Raw genomic sequence first — 24,880 nt, 5'->3', positions numbered from 1 at the left:
AAACCATTAACGTTGAGTGGAACAACGCTGACTCTTCGTCCTGTAAAAAGCTGTCTGCAAGTTTACACGGCTTAAACATTTAAAGAAAACAAAGGGGAAGGCTATTCCGTGCTAATTTACTTTATATGCAGTATTTGTACAATTCTTGCTAATTTCCTGACCAGTGATTTGTGATTAAAATGGTTAAGACCATTAAAAGACCACTAAATATTTTTGCCATTTTTGACTTGATCAATTTTTTTGCCCAAGGTTGGGGATGAAAAAGAAAAAGCTAAATAAATCCAAATCACCTCCTTTATTTTATCATTTGAATTCCAAACTAATTTTTAATTAAACCCAAAATATAAAACATATAAGTAACTATTCACTAATAGATAGTTTGCAGTTTAAAGATGAATCGTTATTAATTTCTTGAAAGAAAGAAAGGAATCAGTAGGCCTACTATAAGATCGGTTACAGGGTTTTGAAAAGAAAAAGATTGTTATTAAAGAATGCAACGCTTGTATTTTATTCTCACTGATGTTTATGTAACAGCCCCGCCTCGTTTTCCAACCTTCTCAATCTCTGTTGTAAGGACTGAGATTGTCCCTCAGTGGATGCTGAAGGTTACCGCGTGCGTAAAGCGCGCGCTCGGATGCTGCGCTCACACGCGCATTGCTCACACTCCGCTTGGACTCTCAAACGGATATGGGTTGCTCCTGCTAAGTGCAGTTTAAAACCTCCACAAAATCAAGAAAGGCATATTTACATCATGTTCACCTTCTTTTAATCACCAAAATGAAATCACCCCGTGGAAGTAGCCTAGTGTTCGTGCTCGCCGGTTTACAGTGGTTGTATCCACCCGTGGAGCTGTAATTGAGACAGAAGAGAAATACAGTTACAGTCGCTCGGATGGACAAGTGTATCCGATGGAGAAAAGTGGATTTAAAATATAAGAAACGGAATACTTCCGCTCTTTGGATGAAAGCTGCGGTTTGAGGTACAGAACGGCATCTTCTTTTGTTCGTGAACTAGTTATTTCTGCAAATGAATAATTAGGAAACAGTTGAGCTGCTAATTAACAGATATTCGCTGATGCTGACACTTTCAGACAAACTTTACTCCACTGCGTGTGGAAAAACAAGCCTTTGTTGCTGACGACTGTGTGTAAAATCGGGTTGTTATCTTGTCCAATTAATTCAACCTTTTTCAAAGAAACTAAATTGCTGTAATTGCTGTAATGCTCTGTGTGTGCGGGGTCTGCGGGCACACTGACACTGTGTGCGCGGGTGTTTGTTACAGAGAGCGATAGAGAGAGAGAGGGAATAAGAGGGTAAGGGAGAAAAAATAGGGATCTAACCCATGTTTAATATAGACATTGTCACTGTTGTTTTCAATTAACCTTAACTTAGAATCGTTTAATTTTAGTAGTTTTTATGTTTGGGACAATTATAGTACTACTGTAAACACTACAAACTGCACTATGAATGCATTTATGTTAAAGTAATCAAACGTCTCACTATTTGCAATATATATATATATATACTGTATATATACTGCATATGCAGTATCTGCATATTATACTAAACTTCTCACCATATGCAATACATCACTCAGGGATAGATAGATAGATAGATAGATAGATAGATAGATAGATAGATAGATAGATAGATAGATAGATAGATAGATAGATAGATAGATAGATAGATAGATAGATGTTCACAATAAGTAGCCTACACAGTATCAAATGTTTAAAATTTGTTACATTCTAATCTAAATACATATGTAGAAGTTCCTCCTGTAAACAATTTTATTCTAATGAACATAAACAAAACAGCTGCAGGGAAGTGTGTGAGGCTTTCTTTTAGGTTTGATTCAGTTGTTAATGAACACTTATCTAAAGATAAATACACATCCTGAATTGTTGATTCAAAATCCCATTCAAAACCCAACAAACAAACACAATCGCACATTAATATAAAAAGTCCAATGGCTGATATGAGAAAGCATGAAAAAACATAATTTCTACTTCTGCAGGGAGTGTCAATTCTGAGACAGCATTCATGATCAAAACTGACACTGAGAGAGCTAAAGAGGCAATTATGTGGAAAAACCAATAAGGGGTGGTCCCTTCACACAAGAGTGGGTTACGTCTGTGATTGTGGTGTTTTTGAATGGGTTTTTTCCCCCAGCAAAATGCTTTTTTTACTATATTGAACTGTTTAAGTGACAACATATTGCTATTGCAGTTCTGCCTATAGCATTTGCTCATTTACATTGCACAATTGCCGACGAGGCGCTGCTGAGACCCTGAGTGATGTTACATTCAGGGTGCGGCAAGGTTCAAGCGTTCTTGCCTCTGTCTTTTCTCTTACATATCTTTCTGATTTATGTAACATGGGCCAAGGCAGTGCAAATTGACAGGTGTGATGTGTTCAAAATGGATTTTGCCACATTTTAATATGTAGCCAGGCACTTATAAAACTTTGATATGATAAATATATCACAACGCTCGAAACCTGTGTGACTTTCTTTTATCTGTGGAACACAGATAAAAAGATATTTCGAGGAGAAAAATCTTGTTTGTCCATACAGTGAAAGTCAATGGCATCCAGTTGTTGTTTTGGACCCCATTGACTTTTGAATTTTAAAAAAAGTCTATTTAAGCTGCACCTTGTCCCTTCCATCTCAAAGCCATAATTAATAACATACAAAATAACTTAAGAAGACAAGTATACTTTTCTTCTGAGTTTGATATCATTGAGATGGCCACAATAGGTTAAAATGTCATGAAATGCAAATTAATTTCATCCATTTCCTCGTTATGGGCTATAATAAATTTCGGAGCTGTCACGAATTCTGCAAAATCTGCTAAATATGGAACAAATAACAACTGCTCATTGTGCGGTTTCCTTTTTCTTCTCAATTTGCAGAGACAGTATAAACTACAAGCCCCTTTGTTGTGATATTTAATGAAACGCTCTCACCTCCCCTTGTCCACTTATTATTGAGCTGATACTGCTTATGTTTCTGTATGTATTCTTGGACATCGTTCAAGGGAAACAGTAGGGAGGGAGGAGACTTCTGTCCTAGTTAGTCAAGTCACATCTAGAGTTCAAACACAGGCTTTTCAGGGCAGCTAAGCGAACTATCACCCATAAATAAAGCATAGACTTTACACAGTGTACCGCGCAGCGCAAGGCCACATCCCTGAGCTTTCTAATGAAAGCTTCTGCTCAGGTGTTCCAATAAGAAATTGATGTTTCGTGCCAAAACTTAGTGAGACATGCTGTGTAATCTAGTTGATGTGATACGACACTCCCCGTGATACAAAACACGTGACTTAAAAAAGTAAAATGCTGGATTTCTTTTATAAAAAAGTTTCTTGCCTTCGGTTTTAGAGTCTCAGCTTGGCTTCAACCATCTGATGGAAGTCTTCACGGAGTATGCCTATAATGAGAGCTTCTTTGAAAATGGATCCCGGGACTTCAATGCCACGGAAGAAGGGGGGCGGCATCAGTACAATTATTACGCCATGCTTCTCACGCTGCTCATTTTCGTCATTGTCTTCGGCAACGTGCTGGTGTGTATAGCCGTCTCTAGGGAGAAAGCCCTGCAGACCACCACCAACTACCTGATAGTCAGCCTGGCTGTGGCTGATCTGCTAGTCGCCACACTTGTGATGCCATGGGTGGTTTACCTCGAGGTAGGTTTCAGCGTGATCGGATCCTTCCTTGTTGGGAATGCTAAAATGATTTTAACCATGAACCATATGTAGTTTGTAATAATGCAAGTACAGATACTGATTAGATTGTAATTTCATAACTCATTAGAGTCAATCTGGGCAAGAATTAACTAAAAAGAGCTGCAGGCAACATTGTCTTAAACCTCATTTAAGCCAATCAATTTGCAGTAGCCACTAGCACATGTCTAGTTCTAGGATGTCTGATCCTAGCCACGGGTTAGTAGTTATTTTCAACCAAGAGAAGCCTCCCTTGTGGTATGTCATTGAGCCAAACATATTAGCAAAGCTATCAGATTGCAAGCAAAATCCATAGGTTGAAATGTGCATAAAGATCATAATCTTGACTCATGTTCTTCTGAGATAAATGCAAGCAGGTTGATTGTGTGATTTTAAATTGAGCTCTGATCAATGGGTTGAAACAATGTGACACTATATATGTAGCACATTCAATTTACAGCCTTATTATAACTCCCTGTATCAAATTAGCCTTTTGATATCTTGTGATGTGTTGTTTTTCTCTTAAAGGGCAGCACTGAGTAACTGCATTCTCAGTTAATAAATGAAGGTCATAATTTATTTTGCTTGAATCATTTGTACGCGTGAACAGAACATTAAGGAGCGCTACTGTGAGATGGATGAAATGAAATTTCTGATTATTGGCTAAATAAAAATTGCTGTTGGTGCGTTGCTAAATGAAAGTCCTCAATATTATTATTAGGACAGATGAGATCATCATTCCAAAAGACGTTTTTCGTAAACAACTTTAAAATATCTTCAGAACATGATGAAAATGTGTGATGAAAAAGAACCCAACTATATGCTAGCAAGAAATGACCAATCGAATCAAGTGCTTTAGGGTTGGGCCAAATGCAGTTTAAGAAATGTCCCCCTTTCCGATCATTAAAGGGATAGTTCACCCAAAAATGAAAATTCTGTCATTAATAACTCACCCTCATGTCGTTCCAAACCCGTAAGACTTTCGTTCATCTTCGGAATACAAATGAAGATATTTTTGATCTGAGAGGTTTCTGACTCCTCCATAGACAGCAACGCAACGACCACTTTCAAGGCCCAGAAAGGTAGTAAAGACATAGTTAAAATAGTCCATGGTTCACGCTGTTTACGTTGTAACTACAGTGCAGTGCTTCCGGGTTCTATGTCAGAACGCTGGCTTTGTATTGGCCAGCTCCTGCATCAGCATCACACGCATGTGTTGTGGTGCTCACGTGAACAGCGTCGACCAATTGGCGTCGGCGTTCTGACGTAGAACCCGGAAGCGCTGCAACGTAAACAGCGTAGGAGACTGAAGATGAAATTCTTCAATAAAGTCATTATTTTTGTTTGTTTTTTGCGCACAAAAAGTATTCTCGTTGCTTCATAATATTAAGATTGAACCATTGTAGTCACATGGCACGGATCTCATCAAAAAGATCTTCATTTGTGTTCTGAAGATGAACGAAGGTCTTAAGGGTTTGGAATGACATGAGGGTGAGTAATTAATGACAGAATTTTCATTTTTGGGGTGAACTAACTCTTAAATATGAATTTGAATTGGACAGTAATTCAAACGAATTTGAATAGTAATGGCAGGATGAATTTACTGATTTGCAATTCAACACAATCAGACTACAGAGGTTTGAAATCACGTGTATATGAATAACTTAGAATTAATTACAATATTGCAAGTTACTTTGTCTATTTTTCCTCCAAAAAACTAAATTATTTTAAAAAAGCAGAATCAACTGTTGTGCATCTCAATAGTGTTTCATTCCTGAATGAATCAGTGGTGTGTAAAGAATGAATTGTTTGAATTGATTCAATGACTCTCACTCATAAAAACAGTTATTTGCCACCACCTACCAGCACAACGATGTAACTGACAGCAGGCACGTGCACACATAGACATCAAAAGGGGCTTGAGCACCTGCCCTTTTTATTCCTGGAGAGAAAGTGCCCTTTTTTCAGGGGGGCTTTTTTTTTATTTTTGAAAAATAATATATATTCCTGTTTGCGCACAGCTTCCCTGTCAAACAAATATATTTATTGAATAGTGTATCTAAATATCAGGTCAGGAGTTCTGAAGCGCCGATCAGAGTAAACGCGTCTGCTCTAGTGAGCTCGCGCTGCGCTGCCGTTTGGACTTTGAGCCGAGCGGATAAAAAGTAGGCTACGTGAGGCGCGTGCGGTTCAAATGAGTTTCGTTCCGCTTTTGGCACATAAACATCATCGAACATTTATCGAACTCGATATTGGTATTGATATCGAGTATTGACGATATTAACTCGAACTTGATATCGTTTTATAGAGAAAAATTATATCGCGATAATGAATAAATGAGCATATCAATTTAAGACGAGGCTAAATGTAATTTATGATCTTGTAAGGAAAATCCGGACGTTTTTGTGGCCTAAAAAATTCTTATTATTAAAGTTAATGACTTACATACATCAAGGCCCTGTCCCATTTCTCCCCCCTTAAAACTTCCACTTGGTTTTGAGTGCCCTCGAAAGTAAAGTCCCCTCAACGAGGGAAGTGGAGTTGAAGATCTTTCCCTATGAAATGGGACACCACTATATGCAAATTAGCGCGGCAATCCTCAATACGTCACGCGCAGCGTCAAAGTGTCTACTACTTCTACTACTATTTTCATTCATAAAATTGCCGGTTCCAGTTGTTGTGTTGCCTGTTGTGTGGGCTGTTTTCGTTTATCTACATCTGATGAATCAACAGAGAAGACATGTGGAATATAGAAGACGCATTTCCGGTAATTTTGCCATATATTTGTTTATATCTGATCGTTTAGAAGCGCACACAAAACCCAAAGTTTGCTTGTCTAACGTTAGTTGCAATCCGTTTCCGAACGCGCGCGCGCCGCCATGGGAACCGGGGCAACGTCTCTTGCGCGGATCATTGTGCTTTTAGTAGCTGTTTTTACCACCAACGTCCCGCAATTTAGAAACCGCAGACACTGCACTTTACAACAATCACCGATTGTGCTCAGTGCTGATTCTGACGTTAGGTTTGGGTTTAGAGAGAAATGACAGCGCGCTGTGAAGGGAAGATGATGCGCTAGGCTAGACGAACGCGGCTAGTTTTGAATAATTTTACCTCACATATCTTCTTTTTATAATCCTTGGAAGCCAAAATCGAAAATAAAATTAGATTAACTAACTTACCCAGATCAGATGTATATTTGATTTGCTTTTGAAGCACTCGGCAGATATCATATGAACATCGTCAGATAGCTTCGTGAAATATTTTCTAACATTAGTGTTGAAAACTCAACAGTCCATTGGATGTGCATCAAACTAACATATTCCAACATATTTCGACATTTTAACATGCGTATTTGCGAAAATATACTTAAAATAAAATTGTTCCTTTCCAGCGGTGTCCACCATCTTAGTTGAAAAATTTGACCGGTGTGGTGAATAATCCGGTCACTCGGTGTAAATAGTCCGGGTGTAGGACACAAGCAATCCGATTGGTTCAAAGCACGTTTTATAGGTAATCGCTTTGGTGCCTGGTTACAAATCATACAAAATCACTTTATTATAGAAGACGTTTGTACTACGGTATAACGAGTCATTAATGTATTTAATGTATTTTAAATTATACGTGTGAGCAAAACATACAAAAAATTTAACATAATGAACATTTATGAGACGCATAGTCATATTTTGTAAATTATTAGTTAATCATTAACTAATCAATTGTAAATGACTTGTAACGAAATGTACAAAACATACATAAAATGTTAGTATATCACTTATTAATCATTTATGAACGCATAGTCATGTTTCATAAATAATTAGGTAATCATTTACTAATCACGTGCAATGGAAATTACAAAAAACATACATAAAATGTTAGTATATCACTTGTTAATCATTTATGCATGTTTTGTAAATGATTAGTTCATCATTAACTAACCACTTATTAATGGCCTACAACTGAACATTATTATTAAGTGTTACCCAAGTCTCTATACATTTTTACTATATTTTATCATTTAATCACTTCACATTTAATCTCCAGATTAATGTAGAAAAACATAAAATAACTAAATAGGGACATTATATTTTAACTACTTGTTTAATTACATATTTTTTTAATATGTACATGAAGGCCAGTATCACTGATACTAATAAGGCTACTGATGTCTTGATAAATATGGGAAATAAAAAGAAATTGAATAAAGCGTACAACACTCTGCACTGCATAATATATAAATTAGATATATGAATCCTTTTTAAAGCTACAAAAGTTCTTTAGTTAGGAGCAGTGAGTAATGTTCTCTGTTCCCACGTTACATTCTAATAATACAAATACATTTATTTACATAAATGTCACTGCAGATTAAGTATTTTCATAAACAATATTCACAGTATAAGTATGAACTATAGCTGAAATATAGCCATGGCATTGATGCACGAGGTCCACTGTGGACAGATGATTAATCAGATTTTTCTCCCAATCTAAAATCAAAACTTGGACAATGTAACTGTGATATGATTCATTAGATATTGCTTGATGCTGCAATATGTTTTTATCTACAAGAGTCTCCTAGGAAAGAAGGAATGGTTGGACTAGCCGAGGTGGGCTGGTCCAGGCGGGGTACTTGAGCGCTGAGCGTCCGGTGATCCCTTGGATCTCACATCTTCGAAAACGTCACATCATAATTTTAAATAGGCGCTATCTGTATAAACAAACAACATATTTGAGATTGAAACAACTACATTGTCCACTGAAAAACTCTTAAAACTACATTTCATACACAATAACAGTAATTTTTAAATTTCGCGGTCTTTCTCCTCTGCTATTGACGCAACTTGAGATTTTAAATATTAGATATAGAATATACACAATTTACATATACAATATGCAATTTAATTTCATCTTACCTTGCATATAGCAACGGGAGTTAGCGTTCTACATAAAGCTACCACATAATAACACTAAAACAGCTCACGTTAGCTACAAGTTATCGCGAGAACAGATTCAGATCAGGCATACTACTGGCATACTAATGGGGTCCTACGCCCGGACTATTCACACCGAGTAACCGGATTATTCACCACACCGGCTCGCTGAGTTCGCAAGGTATCCTGGGTAATTTCATCTTCCACTTCGTTTTAAGCCTGCATCGGACCGCACTATGTTTTAAGGGTTGATTTTAAGGGGAGAATAGCACTCCCCCTTGCTCTTTGGAGTATTGGGACACCCCTACACGAGAACGCGCAAAAACAAGGGTTAGGGCAGAAATCTAGGGTAAGGGGAGGTATTGGGACGTAGCCTTAAGAGTCTTTCCCCCTGAAATGTTGAAATCTAAATTTGTGAATTTAGAAGAAATCTACAGATGCAAACAGATGGAGGATAGTAGCCTAGGTTTAAAACAAACTCCATCTAAATGTGGATTTTGAAGGTTTTATTTGATGATGATGATACAGTCCTCTCTCAAATGTGAAACTAAGTCCATGTCACCATCAGGTGTATCAAATATATACTTGATTGAAACTAGTAGCATAGAAAACATGCACATTGTGGCATGGTTTCCTTTGCTGCTCTATAAATATGAATACTAAGGAGACCATGGTTTCTGTGTGAACTGATTATTTTGTAGACATCTTTTGAAAATGAAACAATTGCTATTTTATTAACAAACTATTTTAATACATTTTTTAAAAAGTAAGAGTTGTGTTAATATATATATATATATATACTTTTTTGTTAAAAAAAAAAAAAAAAAAAAAAACGTAATTATGAAAAGTGCCCTTTTTTTCACTTGAGCCCCTGCCCCTCAAAATGTCTGTGCACGTCCCTGACTGACAGACATTCTAAATTAATTCTAAAAGAAACATACATCTGACATCAGTTTGTTAATATAGCATATCCATCCATCCATTCTCCAAACCACATGTCCTTTAGCGTGACGGGGATGCTGGATGCTGAATACATTATACTCTATTAAATCTTTTCTCCTTAAATTACGAAATTAAATTGGAATTTAAATGCATTCTCCGTTCATGTCTGAATGCCACACAACTCTATCTGTGCACAGCAATTTAAAAAGTGTACATTTCTCTCCCGACTCCATGCTTATTGAGCAGACCCCTCTCTCTCCCTCTATTAGTGCAAGGACATGTTTTGATCACTAGCGATGCCTGAGAATGATAGCGGTGAGGCTCATTTCATCTGAGTTTAGAGATATGGTGATGAACTGATTCCGGCAACTCACAGCCGCTTTCATTAGAGGTGTCAAATAATTCTTTAATCAATGACAGCGATGCAAACTCCAGAGGCAGGGCCCTAAGACCATCAAGAGCTTTCTGAGTCCCTCGGCTTGCCTGAGGACACGCATTAATCAGAGGAGGCTCAGAAAGCTCTGCCAGCCAACTCAGGAGATGCAAACTGTGGATGAGGCTGACCTGTGCTATATTGCTTCTCTCTGCCAGTTTTGTCGATTAAACCAGCGAAAATGCCAATATTTTATTGCTTTAAACATTATTATAGTGGTTGAAGCTGTTGCAAATCGACTCCCAGACTTTCAGACGAGTATAGCAAGTGACTGTGGTGTTACCATGGATATTTATACTCTAAAGATACTGTATTAGTAATATAAAGTGCTTCTAGCAAGTAACTAACTATTGCACATTTACAGGTAAACAGCATAGGTTTGCATTCCGATGTATTGTTTTAAAAATAAGCTGCATGTCTGTCCTCATAGGTGGTGGGAGAGTGGCGATTCAGCACAATCCATTGTGACATCTTTGTCACCCTGGACGTGATGATGTGTACAGCAAGCATACTCAATCTATGTGCCATCAGTATCGACAGGTAGGTCCACTACCATTACAAGAGTCGTCTAATGCTGACCAAGACATAATTTGGTTGCTCAGAGGGACCAACCTCAGCTTTTACACACCTGAAAATAAACTACATTTTGTGCTGAGATTGTTATATATAGACAGACAATGAGAACTTCATTGTACATCGTCACTTACATGAGCTCAGAATAGTAAGGAATACTTGTTAGATCAATAGCGGTTTATACGAAACGTCTCTATTTATACAGTAAGTAATCCGATATTAGAAAGAAAGAATAGAAGGGAGTACAGAGGTCATGGGAATACCCAAGAATAATAGTCACATGATTACAGATATATTAGGAAAATCATGTCCAGAGACATGTAAGAATATGAAACAGGTCATATATTAAAACAATAATGAATCCATTTTTGTCTGGTATCTCCCACAGGTACACAGCTGTAGCCATGCCTATGTTATACAACACACGCTACAGCTCCAAGAGGAGGGTCACAGTCATGATTTCTGTCGTTTGGATTCTGTCTTTTGCTATATCATGTCCACTGCTGTTTGGACTCAATAATACTGGTAAATATGGGGGGGGGGATTTCACTTTACCTGGACTGGGAGTCTATCACCATTCAAATGTTTGGGATCAGTAAGATTTTTTTTTTTAAAAGAAAGAAAGAAAGAAAGAAAGAAAGAAAGAAAGAAAGAAAGAAAGAAAGAAAGAAAGAAAGAAAGAAAGAAATGAACTTTTATTCTGTAAAGATGCATCAAACACATTTTTTTATAATATTTCAAAAAACGCTGTTCCAACATTCATGATAATGACACTGAAGCTTTGACATTACAGAAATAAATTACATTTCAAATTAAATTGTAATTTAAATACATTTAAACTGTAAAAATATTTCACAACATTACTGTTTATACTGTATTTTTGATCAAATAAATGCAGCCCTGTTGAGCATAAGAGACTTCTTTCAAAAGCATTACCGTCCCCAAACTTTTGAACAGTAGTGTACAATTAAACTTTGTAATCCAATTAATCATATCTGATTAATTAATCAGTGTAATTAATTGTATGTATCTGCTGAGAAATGTCTTTAAATGAAGATAAAGACATTGAATTATTGTAGAAGACGAGTAAATGATTGAATAGACATTATAAAAAGAACCCTTAGAAGCCAATATACTGTTTTATATCTGTAAGTTTCTTTCCTACTGTGCGTAACTGTCCACTTTGCAGCAATTTATATTCTACATGTGAATTAATAACCATAAGGAATATGATAGCTAAACTCTGTGCAAGTGGATCACCTTGTCTTAAGCTTGAAAAATTGGCTTCTGCTTAGAAATATTATTATGGTACAATGTAACAGCTTGCACTTAAAGAGCTGAATTTACAGAGTATTAGTGTCATAATCTTGCATGTACACTGGTGTTAAGGGCAGCTAAAATAAGTTAGGTCACGGCTTCATTTGAAAGTTATATTAGAGGAAGTAATATAATCAGCATTCTTCTGCTTGACTGCTTGTAGTGGGAGGATGGGGGTCAGGTACTCGTGGGCATGAACAAAACAAATCACACTGGAAGATAAGTTGGGCGCTTTACTCTGCTCTGTTAGATACACGTATTATGTTTATTAATGATTATTAATATTTGAATAATTTTTGTACCCAAATCAAAGTCCTGTGGTGTCACCAACAAAAATAAAATAAAAACATTAAACTGGACATTATAGCATAGAGATAAATCCTACAGAGCACCAGTGTATCAAGGGCAATTAAAATGAATCTTTTCTTGAAAGTTGTATAAAATGTTTTTCAAAACCATATGAAACCATTGACCCAGACATCTGTGCTAGCTATCATGTGGCAGACAATACCATTATATATATATATATATATATATATGTGTGTGTGTGTGTATATAAAATGTGTTGAAACAAATGTACTGATTGTTTGAAAAACTAGACAAAGACTTATAAATAATGTAACAATGTTGGAATCTTCTAAACTAGCTCATTTTCATTGTATTTTCTGTTACAGACACCCATGACGATGCTCTGTGTGTTATCGCAAACCCTGCCTTTGTAGTGTACTCCTCCATCGTATCCTTCTATGTTCCTTTCATAATAACGCTGCTAGTATATGTGCAGATCTACGTGGTACTGCGAAAGAGACGGAAACGTGTCAACACTAAACGCACATGCCCAGTAACGGACATGGATATGAGCTCGACTTTAAAGGTGAGAACAGCTGCTTGATGACGAGTTGTGAAAGTTTCGACTTACTCAGCACTCCAGTATAGTTTAGTGAATTGGGATTGTTAAAAAACTGCAGTGTCAAATGAATCTCATAGTAATTCATCAGCACTGTAATTCCCATTAGCAGTGTATCAGTGATTAGCAGTTGGAAAGTAATGAATAGTAGTACATATATTTCAGGTTGTGCATCTGTGATCATAGCTTGTCTAGAATGACCTTTTCCTTGTTTTCTGCTTGTATTGATTCTCCCGACATACTACAAATCAATGCAGGAAATGACCACTGCTTCATAACACTGTTATTATAATACATTGTTAGTCTTTACATTGTTTTACACAGTGCAGTGACATCCAGGCTTCTCCATGGAGCGCATGCCGCAGCAGAATAAATTCAATATAGCATTATTCAAAGAAACTGATAGCTTATCTACCCATCCTAAGCTTCTTCAAGGGCATCAGTGCATTATTGAGAGCCATTTGTGTTTAGGGAGTTCTCATGCTGTGTCCTGACGGCATAAGTAAACATCGCTTCTCCTATCAGTGGTTTGTTGTGACTCCTCCAAAGTATTCTGATGTGAAAACAGGCTTTAGATCAACATCTTGTTTTTTTTTCAGGAATGCTTTCATTTTGAAGTGCAAAACTCATCCGTATCCATCTATATAGCAAGTTTCTTGTTTTCAGAACACTGAACTTTTGGGTTTAGATCTAAAATGATCTTTAGATTTGCCACATCTGCATCCAAAACGAATGCTTTGTATATAGACAGAGAATGCAAAGCTTTAGCAATCATCCTTATGTCGAGCAGGTAATTTAAAATGTTAAAGGATTTGGAAACATGATCTATAAGCTGACATTTGCACACACAAAACATATCACTGTAACCGAATGGAATTACTAACCTTGCAGTTGCATTTTCCTCCGATTTTTATAATTACAAATACATTTAAACCGAACCTGGGGCTGGACAACTAATTCCTTTCTGGTCTAAATCTGTCAAAACAGTCTGGTGTTTCTCCCATGTGTGTTTCAGAAATGCACTCACCCTGATGATGTGAAACTGTGCACTGTGATCGTCAAGTCCAGCGGGAATTTTCCTGTGAACAACAAAAACGTGGTACAGCCAATTTTACTCTTGCTTTCAAAATATCGCTCACATGATTTTTGAGCTGCTGCTGCTTGTTGTACCACCAGAAGTATTGATGACAGATGACATTTGAGAAATGACAATGTGTCAGCAAATATTAAATGTTAATCTCTGGCTGCACCCACGGTTTACTTTATATGAAGTTTTATTGACTGAAACGATAAACAAGTTGTTATGAAATGAACTGTTTGATAGAGTAAACCATTTTTGGTTTGTAGGGGATTCGTTTCTTTTTATATCAAGGCTTGATCATGTGCACTCCAGCTATACATTTAGCCAAAATGACTTATTTTTCACCTCTTTTTTGTTAGATCTTCATAAAGGAGGTGGTAAACAATGGGGACGACATCCAAATGGATGAGATCACAAACTTAAACCCTCCGAAACAGAAGAAGCAGGATCAGTCCGCTGCAGGTCAACAACACAGCAGGCTGGTTAGCTCTAATGTGAGAGAGACTGACATATCACCCCCATCGCCTGAAGCTGGTGTCAAACCTGAAAGAAATGGCAACACCAGCAATATCACAAAAGTGACCAAAGCATTTGAGATCCAGGTCTCCCCCACTGGCAAAACACAGACATCGGTCAAAACTCTTAACAAACGTAAAATCTCCCAGCAGAAGGAGAAGAAGGCCACTCAGATGTTAGCTATTGTCCTTGGTAAGTGTGTGATGTTATTTGATGTTAACATACTTTAAATGGGACCTATTATGCCCTTTGTTACATGATATAAGTCTCAAGTGTCCCCAGAATGTGTCTGTGAAGTTTCAGCTCCAAACAACACTGATCATTTATTATACATTTATTATTCCATGTTGTCAATATCCATTTTTGAGTGGAAGCAAAAACATGCTGTAATCTGTAAATGCAAATGAGCTGCTGCTCCCCACCCGCTTTCCAGAATAGTGCTGTGCTTTTACAGCTCGTGCCTCGATGTGCCTAATCTGCCAAAAACTAACAAAACACCTGTTTGGTTTTGATTATCATCTCTATCACGGTGACATTGTGCATGAGCGGGGCTTGTTCCAATGTGAGGCGACATTGGAGTAATTTTCTGAACGGCTCATTTTGAGACATTCGCTGTGTCCGAAATCACGCACTGTTTGAATTTGAATTTACTTCATGACCGTTAAAAACATATGCTTCATATAGTATGAATATGGGTAGTATGTATGAAATCAGGACACAATATATCTGCCATGTTGTTATTGTCACGTGACCTACAGGGTCAGTTGCGTCGCTCCACTTACAGTCATAAATCCTCTTCAGTGGCCTCACGGGATCGTAAAGTGTCCATCAAATGTGCACTTCAGAATCTCGGCAGAAGTTTAGTAGGTCATCCTGGGACTCTTTGCCACTTGTTTATCGCATACTATATAGTAGAGAAGTATTTGTTTTTGGACGCAGACTCTGTTTCCGATTTATGAATGGATATTTACCACAATACCCACTGCGGACACATAATTATGTTAAATGACAATATAAAAATAAATCTTCCAAAATAGGTCCCCTTTAAAACATTTGTTGGTTGATTTGCTTGTAAAGTGTAAACAATTTGGATCTGTGGCACTTCGAAAACATTGCTGTTTATTTGATCATCACCAAAGACTTTAGATATAGAAAGATGATGCACTCATATTACTTATTATGAATGGGAGAAAGTGCAGTAAAACTTTATTTTAGGTGACATTACTACATGTACTTATTATAGTAATAACAGTAAATTATGCATAATTACAAGTAACTAACCCTAAACCAAACCCTAACCATAACTCTATTGTAAGTACATGTAGTTAAGTAGTATTACAAAATTAATGAGAAAGTTGTCAGATTTCAAATTTTCAATGGTGATTTCAAATGTAAAATGTATTCGTAAGCTTGCATTTCAAAGATGGCCGCTGAGTGAAATGACCAGCCTGACAACAGCAACACTGTCTCAGCCAATGGTGTGACTCTGGGGTTGGTACTATCTGATTGCCTAACCAATAGCAGACAGAGTGTTCTGTTTTAAGTTTTGCTGTTTGGTTTGGTGATACAAAGATAATGGTGCAAAAATTAGACACTTCAGCTTTAACAACACTGTTTGTTTTCATTTATCATTAAGTAAGACATGACATTTCATCTTCTATTTGTTTTAGTGAGCTGCACAATACTACATGACATTAAAAACATGCCTCTGCAAAACCCCTGAATGAAACAGTTTATATATAAAGCACAGTTTCTTAACATTGCCCACCCAAATATTTTCTTCAACATCTTCTTTCTTTATTTTCAGGTGTATTCATCATCTGCTGGCTGCCGTTCTTCATCACACACATTGTGAACACTTACTGGCAAGTCCCTCCTGAACTCTACACTGCCTTTACGTGGTTGGGCTACGTGAACAGTGCAGTCAATCCCATCATATACACCACTTTCAACATTGAGTTTCGCAAAGCTTTTATTAAGATTCTACACTGTTGAGAGAGAACTCGCTTCAATGGAGCAGAAGGGATGGAAATAATACCTCATCTACAGTGGAAACACTGTAAAACTTTATTTAAAGAATCAAAATCAGATCCCATGCGGACTATGGCCTGGGGGCGACATCGCTTGCATTTCACTGAGATTAAAACTAAAGGAATGTATATAAATTGTCTGTATTATAAAAATGATTTTGTTCCAAGATCATATCGCCCAAAAAAGAAAAGAAAAATGCATATAAAATCCCTGGGGGAGATGGCTTTTCAAGCAGTATCTTCAGCACAGACAAAGATTCTTGTTTGGAATACAACTTCAAGCAATGCCTTTGCTTATCTGTTTGTAAGTATTATTTTTTTGATTTGATTATTTGCTCATAAACTAAATGCAGCTACAGTAGGTTGAAATTTTAAATCGTGGTAGGACATGCAGTACTGTGATACAAACAGATGCTTTGTAGTAGCCAATAGGCCATGCATTGCATGGAGGTTGTAATTTATTTCTGTTGAAAAGCTTATTGATGCCAGTCATTTCTGCAACGTTATGTTATGTCCCACATTTATAAAATGTTTGTTAGATGTTCTCTCAGCAACTAACAGCAGGCAGAAACCTTAATACATTCAGCCAGGTCATTTCTGTACAAATATCAAAGAATTTGTGCCACGCCTACAGCAAAGTGGATTTAACATTTTTAAAAAAGAAAAAAGCAAAGTATATAATTTCAGTAAAATGCTGAGATTTTCAAACATAACCTTGACCGTCGTTTGTCAACCTTTCCGATGGAAGCATTTACCATTTCGGTTCCTTTTTTGTCTTGGTGGAAGATAAGATAATACTGACGGAGTAAAAGGGGAGAATAAGGATGAACTGCATGCAGTCCCTGATGATTGGTTTGTGTGGATTGACGAGAGCATCAGCCAAATGTGTCAGCAAAATGAGTGTAAATTTAATTTAAGGTTCCATTTGACTATTTATTATGTTTATATACGTAGCTTTTCATGCTTTATATGACACACCTTGAATGTGATGGGCCTGCCGTTGCAATGTAATGCATGTTCTCATGAGATGTATGTTGCACAGTTATATAGGATTATATGAATAAAGTAATTGTGCACTGGTGGTTTACCGTATCATGACAGATGTTTTAGTGATATGAATCTACAATATCTGCTATCCGATACCAAAATCTTTGTTTGTTCATCATCGTAAACCTTGCGAGAACTTTGGGGAAAGACTTTCCGGTGAACTTTATGGAGTAAAAGAACACTGGAGCTTAAACGAAGTTCTTCTCTGTCCTGAGGGTTGATTCAAATGATGTGGCACAGAACGTTTGATATGAATGCATGTTCTGTGGACAGCACAATGACATTAGCCCCATGGCAGCCATCTGTGGACACAGCTGATGATCAACACACTGCTTTTTGTTGGTTATACACACACCACTACACTGCTAAACTTTGTGTGGTTCAGAACTTCAGATGTGCATTTTGAATTCAAAATCCCTGAAAACAATGTTAAACTCCAAAGCCCTCAATCAGCCCACAACCACCCTGAGCCGTGACGTCGAAATACAGCAGAAAGAGAAAAATATCCACTGCATTCTTTCAAATGCCTCCACAAAGCCTTCTGAATGGCTGTCAGTGGAGAAACATTACGGTCCAGTTACAGCATTTACTAGCAGAGGAAAACTATGTAGCCAGAGTTTTTCAATACCGATTCTCCACTTTACACTTTTCAATTCTCGTAAAATCTTAATTTAAAAAAAGTAACATTATTTATTTTGGTAATCTTATAACATAACAATAAATGTATCACAAAGTAAACGTCAGTGTGTAAGGTAAAGGGACATTATAAATCATCATCCTGCATTGATTGTGAAAAACAAATCACTGTCAGAACTCCCAGGGTCATCCGTATAGACATGCATTGAAGGCCTTAAGATGAGATTAAATCTGTGGTGCTTGACCCTCAACGACAGGGTGTAAGGCACTAATCATTCATTGCACATTTCTAAATAAAATCTGCCAAGAACATTTTTCACCACTTGCTTGCATTCCAATCACAAATGCGGATGGATGTGGACATGCTGTATATGAAGTCTGTGAATAATGATTTTGCTCTGACAAATGAGAAACACTTGAGCAAAGTAAACTCCACACTTGACTTTTCAATAGACATAGATTAAGAACTCACAAGTCTTCAAGCCTCATTAGCTGGCTAAATTACCTGTGAAAAATAGCGTCAGCTTGGTAAATTGCTCTAAATATTTCTGAAAGAAAACTACGACATTCCGTATAAGAAACGTCATGAATCTGGACAGTTTCTAATTAACTAAATTGCTCCTTTGATACCCTGCAATCAGGTCTACTTTTGTTGCGAGTCAATGAAGAACAAATGCAAAGACAGGTCTCATCATTAGACGAGGCATTCAACAGCCCTTGATTGCTGTCGGCACTTAACAAGAAAGGGGTCATGTGGATGGGAAATCAAGTCATTTTGGAAATGTGAAAGGTGACAGAAAGTGACAAGGAGGAAGGGAAACATTTACGAATCATTTTAAGCTATTCTAAAACAGCTGAAAATGTAACCCTTGTGTGTCCTTATGTACATTTTTGTCTTTTTCAGTTTTGTTTAGTTTTTTTTTTTGGGATACTTTTGCCCGTATTAATGCCAACTGAAAAAAAACATTGCCACAAGTGTGTATTCTTATTGAATTTTTATTATCTCACCCCATTTTTCCTTAATTGCACCAGCTGCTGTGCATCGCGGCGCGAGCATATAACAAGCAGCTGGTGCGTTCGCATCTTTGTCTTTCGCTTCGGAGCCAGACGGTGAATGCTGTTCCTGTCTCCTGCAAGATTTCTACACGGTGTTTATCGAGTCTCTGCGAGGAAGCCTCTGTGTGTGGTGTTGGTGTGACGATGCGAACAGTGGTGGTCGCGATCTCTCCGTGTCAACAGTTGAGAGCAAAAACAGCTGTTTTCACTGCTTTGTTGGTTCGGTGGGCGTGACACTGAGAGTAATAGTTTTGGTGACCTGAGGATCACAGCGAGAGGTAACCCGCCGAGCCAGTCTCCTCGGGCCCCTCACTCCTCTATAACGCTTCCCGCGGAGCCTCCAAGAGAGCGCGCTGGGCCGTCCCCGGCCGTCCCAGTCATTTCTTTTGGAGCTCCACTGAAAGATCAAATGTCGGTCGCTGCATCGGAGGGTGAGCTAATGTCCTCTGGGGATGACGACTCGGCTGCGCTGCCTCCTTCGGGTGTGCAAGCTTTTTACGAGTCAGACCCAGAACTCACGGCTATGTTTTCCTGGGCAAGTGTCAGGCTCGAGTGGAACCCTCCACCGTGTCCCGGATCTTCGCAGCTGGAAGATTGGAATCTCGGGGCGGCCCGTGCTGGTTCTCAGCGCCCTGCACCAGTGCCCTTCTTCCCGGAAGTGCATGAGGAGGTTACCAGAACATGGACGGCACCTTTTTCTGCCCGAAACCATTCTGGTGCCTCTTCCTCCCTCATACCCTCGATGGCGGAGCAACTAAGGGTTACGTGGAGATCCCCCCTGGTGGAGCGGTCTGTGGCGATGCAGCTGTGTCCCAAGACCGCTACCTCCTGGCGGGAAAATCTGCCCCTCCCCTCCCATGCCGAGTCCCTGTGTTCAACCTCGCTACCCCACCCCGGGTATGTCTGTGGTCCAGTTAGTCCCGCTTGTACGGTGTCTGGGAGCCTGGTTAGCGCTTCCCAGCCCATCACGCTGGCTCATCCGTACCATCAGACTCTCTATGCGATTCAGTTCACCCGGCGCCCTCCCAAGTTCAGGGGCATCCACTTCACCTCTGTGCGGAGTCTTGCAGGCAGAGATCGATGTCAAGACGCGATTGAGCCGGTTCCTCCAGCCGATATGAGGAAAGGGTTCTACAGCCCCTACTTCATTGTACCCAAGAAAGGCAGTGGGTTACGGCCGATCTTGGACCTGCGAACCTTGAATCGGGCCCTTCTCAAGCTCCCGTTCAAGATGCTCACGCAGAAATGCATTTTCGAGTGCATCCGTCCCCAGCATTGGTTTGCAGCGATCGACCTGAAGGACGCGTACTTTCATGTCTCGATTTTTCCTCGACACAGACCGTTCCTGCGGTTTGCGTTCGAGGGACGGGCATATCAGTACAAAGTCCTGCCCTTCGGGCTGTCCCTGTCACCCCGCGTCTTCAAGAACGTCGCGTAGGCAGCCATTGTTCCACTCCGAGAACGCGGTGTTCGTATTCTCAACTATCTCGACGACTGGCTGATTCTGGCTCAGTCTCGGGATCAGTTGTGCGAACACAGGGACATGGTGCTCCGTCACCTCAGCCTGTTGGGCCTTCGGGTCAACTGGGACAAGAGCAAACTCTCCCCTGTGCAGAGGATCTCTTATCTCGGTATGGAGTTGGACTTGGTCAACCAGACAGCGCGACTCACAAAGGGGCGCGTGCGATCAGTGTTGAACTGCTTGAGTACAATCAAGAGCAGAACAGCGGTCCCACTGAAACTTTTTCAGAGGCTCCTGGGGCATATGGCATCCGCAGCCGCAGTAACGCCGCTCGGGTTGCTTCATATGAGACCGCTTCAGCACTGGTTTCACGGCCGAGTCCCGAGATGGGCGTGGCAGAGCGGCACGTACCGGGTTCATGTCACCCCGCACTGCCTCCAAACCTTCAGCCTGTGGTCGGACCCTTCATTTCTACGGGCAGGTGTTCCCCTAGAACAAGTGTCCAGGCATGCTGTGGTCTTCACGGATGCCTCTGCCACTGGCTGGGGGGCCACGTACAACGGGCATGCAGTTTCAGGTCTGTGGACGGGGCCTCAACTGCATTGGCACATCAATTGCCTCGAGTTGCTCACAGTACGCCTTGCGCTGGGCGCCTCAAAGGGCCGCTACAGGTCAAGCACATACTGGTCCGTACGGACAACACTGGCCCACTGCGCAAGTATACGTTTCCCCCAGTGAGCCCTCTCACAAAGTCAGGGAGGACGAGGAGCAGGTTTTGTTAGTTGCGCTGTACTGGCCCAACCGGACCTGGTTTCCAGAACTCGTGCTCCTCGCGACAGCACCTCATTGGTCCATTCCTCTGAGAAAGGACCTACTTTCTCAGAGATGGGGCACTCTATGGCACCCGCGTCCAGACCTCTGGAAACTCCATGTCTGGTCCCTGGATGGGACGCGGAGGTTCTAGGTGACCTACCCCAAGCGGTGGTAGACACCATCACTTCTGCTAGAGCCTCCTCAACGAGGCGCCTCTATGCTCTGAAGTGGAACCTGTTTGTTGAATGGTGTTCTTCCCAACTGGAAGACCCCCGATGATGTCCGATCAGAGTCGTATACCTCAAAGTGTATGTTGCCGCTATCGCCGCACATCATGATGCAGTTGAAGGTAAGTCGTTGGGAAAGCATGACCTGATCGTCAGGTTCCCCCCCCCTCTATACCCTCTTGGGACCTGTCTCTGGTGCTCAGCGCACTGCAGAGACCTCCCTTTGAACCACTGCAGTCAGCTGAGTTAAAGATCCTGTCACTAAAGACAGTGCTCCTGACTGCTCTGGCTTCCATCAAAAGGGTAGGGGACCTGACAGCATTTTCGGTCGACGAATCGTGCCTAGAATTCGGGCCGGCTAACTCTCACATTGTCTTGAGACCCTGGCTTGGATATATGCCCAAGGTTCCTACCACTCCCTTTAGGGACCAGGTAGTGAACCTGCAAGCGCTGCCTTCGGAGGAGGCAGACCCAGCCCTGGCTTTTCTCTGTCCCGTCCGCTGTTTGCGATTTTACGTGGACAGAACGCAAAGCTTCAGGACCTCAGATCAGCTCTTCGTCTGTTACGGAGGCCAGCAGAAGGGAAAGGCTGTCTCCAAGCAGAGGATGGCCCACTGGATAGTGGATGCCATCGCCTTGGCTTACTAAGCCCAAGGCGTGCATTGCCCGTTTGGGTTGCGAGCACACTCAACTAGAAGTGTTGCTTCCTCCTGGGCGCTGGCTCAAGGCACCTCACTGACAGATATATGTAGAGCTGTGGGCTGGGCGACACCTAACACGTTCGATAAATTCTATAGCCTCCGTGTAGAGCCTGTATCTTCCCGTGTAATCGCCCCCAGTGGCGAGTAGCGCAAGGGACCCGTTCTTAGTGTCGGCTTGCAACGCCACTCCCGCCCCCATGGGCCGGAAACGTGCGTCTTTTTTGCTCCAGTAATGTTCCCCAGAAATGGCTAACCCTGTGAGTTCCTCCTTCACCCCTCCGGCAGTCAGACGTTGCGGAGCGTCTGACCCCAAGCCTACACTCGTATGCTTGTGGAACCTGTGTTTGGCTGGGTGTCCATATGTAGTGATCCCTGCGGCGACCCCATATGTGTATTCCTCCACGATCAGCTCCTCTGCGGACAAGCCCGTGTCTTTCCCTGGTGTTCTTTCCCCCCTATAATTAGGCTGGAACCACCCCAGAGACTGCCATATGTTGTACTACCCTGCTTGGCTAGTTCATATGTGTATCCGTCACAGTGCCTCCCTCCAGGGTAGGATGTGGCTTTCGCAGCGTTCCCTTCCCCAAGGGCACGCTTTCCCAGTGTTATCCAATAAGTCACACTGAGTGGGTGTGCAGCAGTGGAACAGCAGTGACTGACCTTCTCTGCTTAGAGCTCCTACTTCTGCCCAACACTCGGTCAGGCCAGGAGGCTCAAGCTGGGAGGGCCAGCAGCTGTGGCGTTTTGGTAGATATCCCCATTCGTCAGAATCACTTCTGACTCACATTGTGGTGATCTGACGAAGGGGAACGTCTCGGTTACGTATGGTAACCCTCGTTCCCCGAGAGGAGGGAACGGAGACGTGAGTCCCCTCGCCACAGTTGCTGAGCTTCACAGTCACAGGTCCGGCTCCTCAGAGGAAAAACAAAGATGCGAACGCACCTGCTGCTTGTTATATGCTCGCGCCGCGATGCATAGCAGCTGGTGCAATTATCGCATGCCAATGTGCATTGGCTCGTTTTATTTCACTCGAAGTAGATAGGCTTTCGCAAGCGATCCGCATTCGTCAGAATTACTTCTGACTCACGTCTCCGTTCCCTCCTCGGGGAACGAGGGTTACCATACGTAACCGAGACGTTTTTTTGGGATGGATGTCAGGTTTGTATGTGGTTTGTATGTTTGGGGGCGTGTGTAATATTTGAGAGAGAAAGACTCTACCGAAAATCACAAATCCAACCACTGTGTGCACCAGTGGAGCTTTGCTGGCATCTAATGGGGAAAATTTGGTACTTTGCCCAAAAAAATTATCTTACTGAAAGCACATTTTTTGAGATATCAACCTCACGTTTGGAACACAACTTGTTTAGATTTATGGCTTTATTTTCTAGCAGTTGAGTTAGTTATTAAGTATAGAGAGAGAGAGAGAGAGAGAGAGAGAGAGAGAGAGAGAGAGAGAGAGAGAGAGAGAGAGAGAGAGAGAGAGAGAGAGAGAGAGAGAGAGAGAGAAAGGTGGGAGGGTGTGTGATGGCTCCCAAAGCGCTGAAGCTATAATCACTTGCTTGGCACGGTAACCCCCACTCCTATGAGCCCAACTAAAGAGAATTAAGCTGGACCAGCTGAGCACAGGCAGGTGCTGTGTTTGTTTTTCTGATGTGTTAATAAGAGTGCTTCAGCTGCCTACTGGACCATACGCCACACACCCCACCCAGTCAAACCACACAGCGCTGATTCATTTAACAGGGCAATGCTGTCAGGAATTGCAAATAGAAGTCATTTGTCCACACAATTATGTAATTATTTGAGGAAATAGCATTGAACCGAGGCTTTCCTATCCCTTCGGCTCAAAGTAAAACCTTGTTTTGATTTGAGGGGATTTTTGATCGACTAGAGCCACCACATTTACATTCATTTCTAAGTAAACACATTTCTACTAAAGCACTTTACAGGAAAGAAGGTTAAATGTAATTACTTCAGTAGGGTAAGATGGGAAGATGCCCCCTTAAGAATAATGCCCATTTACTTTTAAATTGTAACATATAGAGATATAAGTTTAACTGATGATGCATCAGCCAATGAGTTAAGGAAAAATGTGCTAATCTACTAGTTGTCATTGCACAAAATGTGATGTCCCACTACTTTAGTAGTCCATTTTAATGTGTCCACAGATCGTCATTAACAAATAGGGGAAAAAACTGATATTCAGCATAATACAGTGTCACTAATTTTTAGAGACACTAAATCTCACAAATGTTAATATTCAGATAAAATGACAAAAATAAGTAGTACTTCTTGTAGCGATTCATTAAATGTGTTGAGTTGTGATTTTGTGCTATGATCTGTATGATCAAGAGGGAAAAAAAAATTAATGGGGGTCATATACCCTTCTCTGCTACAAACTGATTACAATGTTAAAGTCCCATAAGTTTAGAATTATGTATAAATACTTTTTTTTTTGATGCACACAGAAATGGTCTCATTGAGTCGGTACGAGAC

The 24,880-nt window shown here is 40.4% G+C and overlaps 1 protein-coding gene across 1 annotated transcript; it reads left to right on the top strand.

The window, feature by feature from the left end:
• Positions 1-571: 571 nt before the first annotated feature.
• drd2a (dopamine receptor D2a) lies at positions 572-17,537 on the top strand. The gene is made up of 8 exons (XM_056263357.1): positions 572-979; positions 3,381-3,685; positions 10,452-10,561; positions 10,983-11,119; positions 12,586-12,785; positions 13,834-13,917; positions 14,259-14,607; positions 16,223-17,537. Exons 2-8 carry the CDS (start codon positions 3,407-3,409, stop codon positions 16,408-16,410), a joined length of 1,347 nt encoding a protein of 448 aa, XP_056119332.1. The 5' UTR covers positions 572-979; positions 3,381-3,406; the 3' UTR covers positions 16,411-17,537.
• The last annotated feature ends 7,343 nt before the right edge of the window (positions 17,538-24,880 follow it).

This window comes from Rhinichthys klamathensis, unplaced genomic scaffold (genome assembly GCF_029890125.1).
Source record: "Rhinichthys klamathensis goyatoka isolate OS25496 unplaced genomic scaffold, OSU_Roscu_1.1 h1tg000206l_1, whole genome shotgun sequence".
Lineage (NCBI taxonomy): Eukaryota > Metazoa > Chordata > Actinopteri > Cypriniformes > Leuciscidae > Rhinichthys > Rhinichthys klamathensis.
This window is presented reverse-complemented; position numbering and strand designations above follow the sequence as displayed.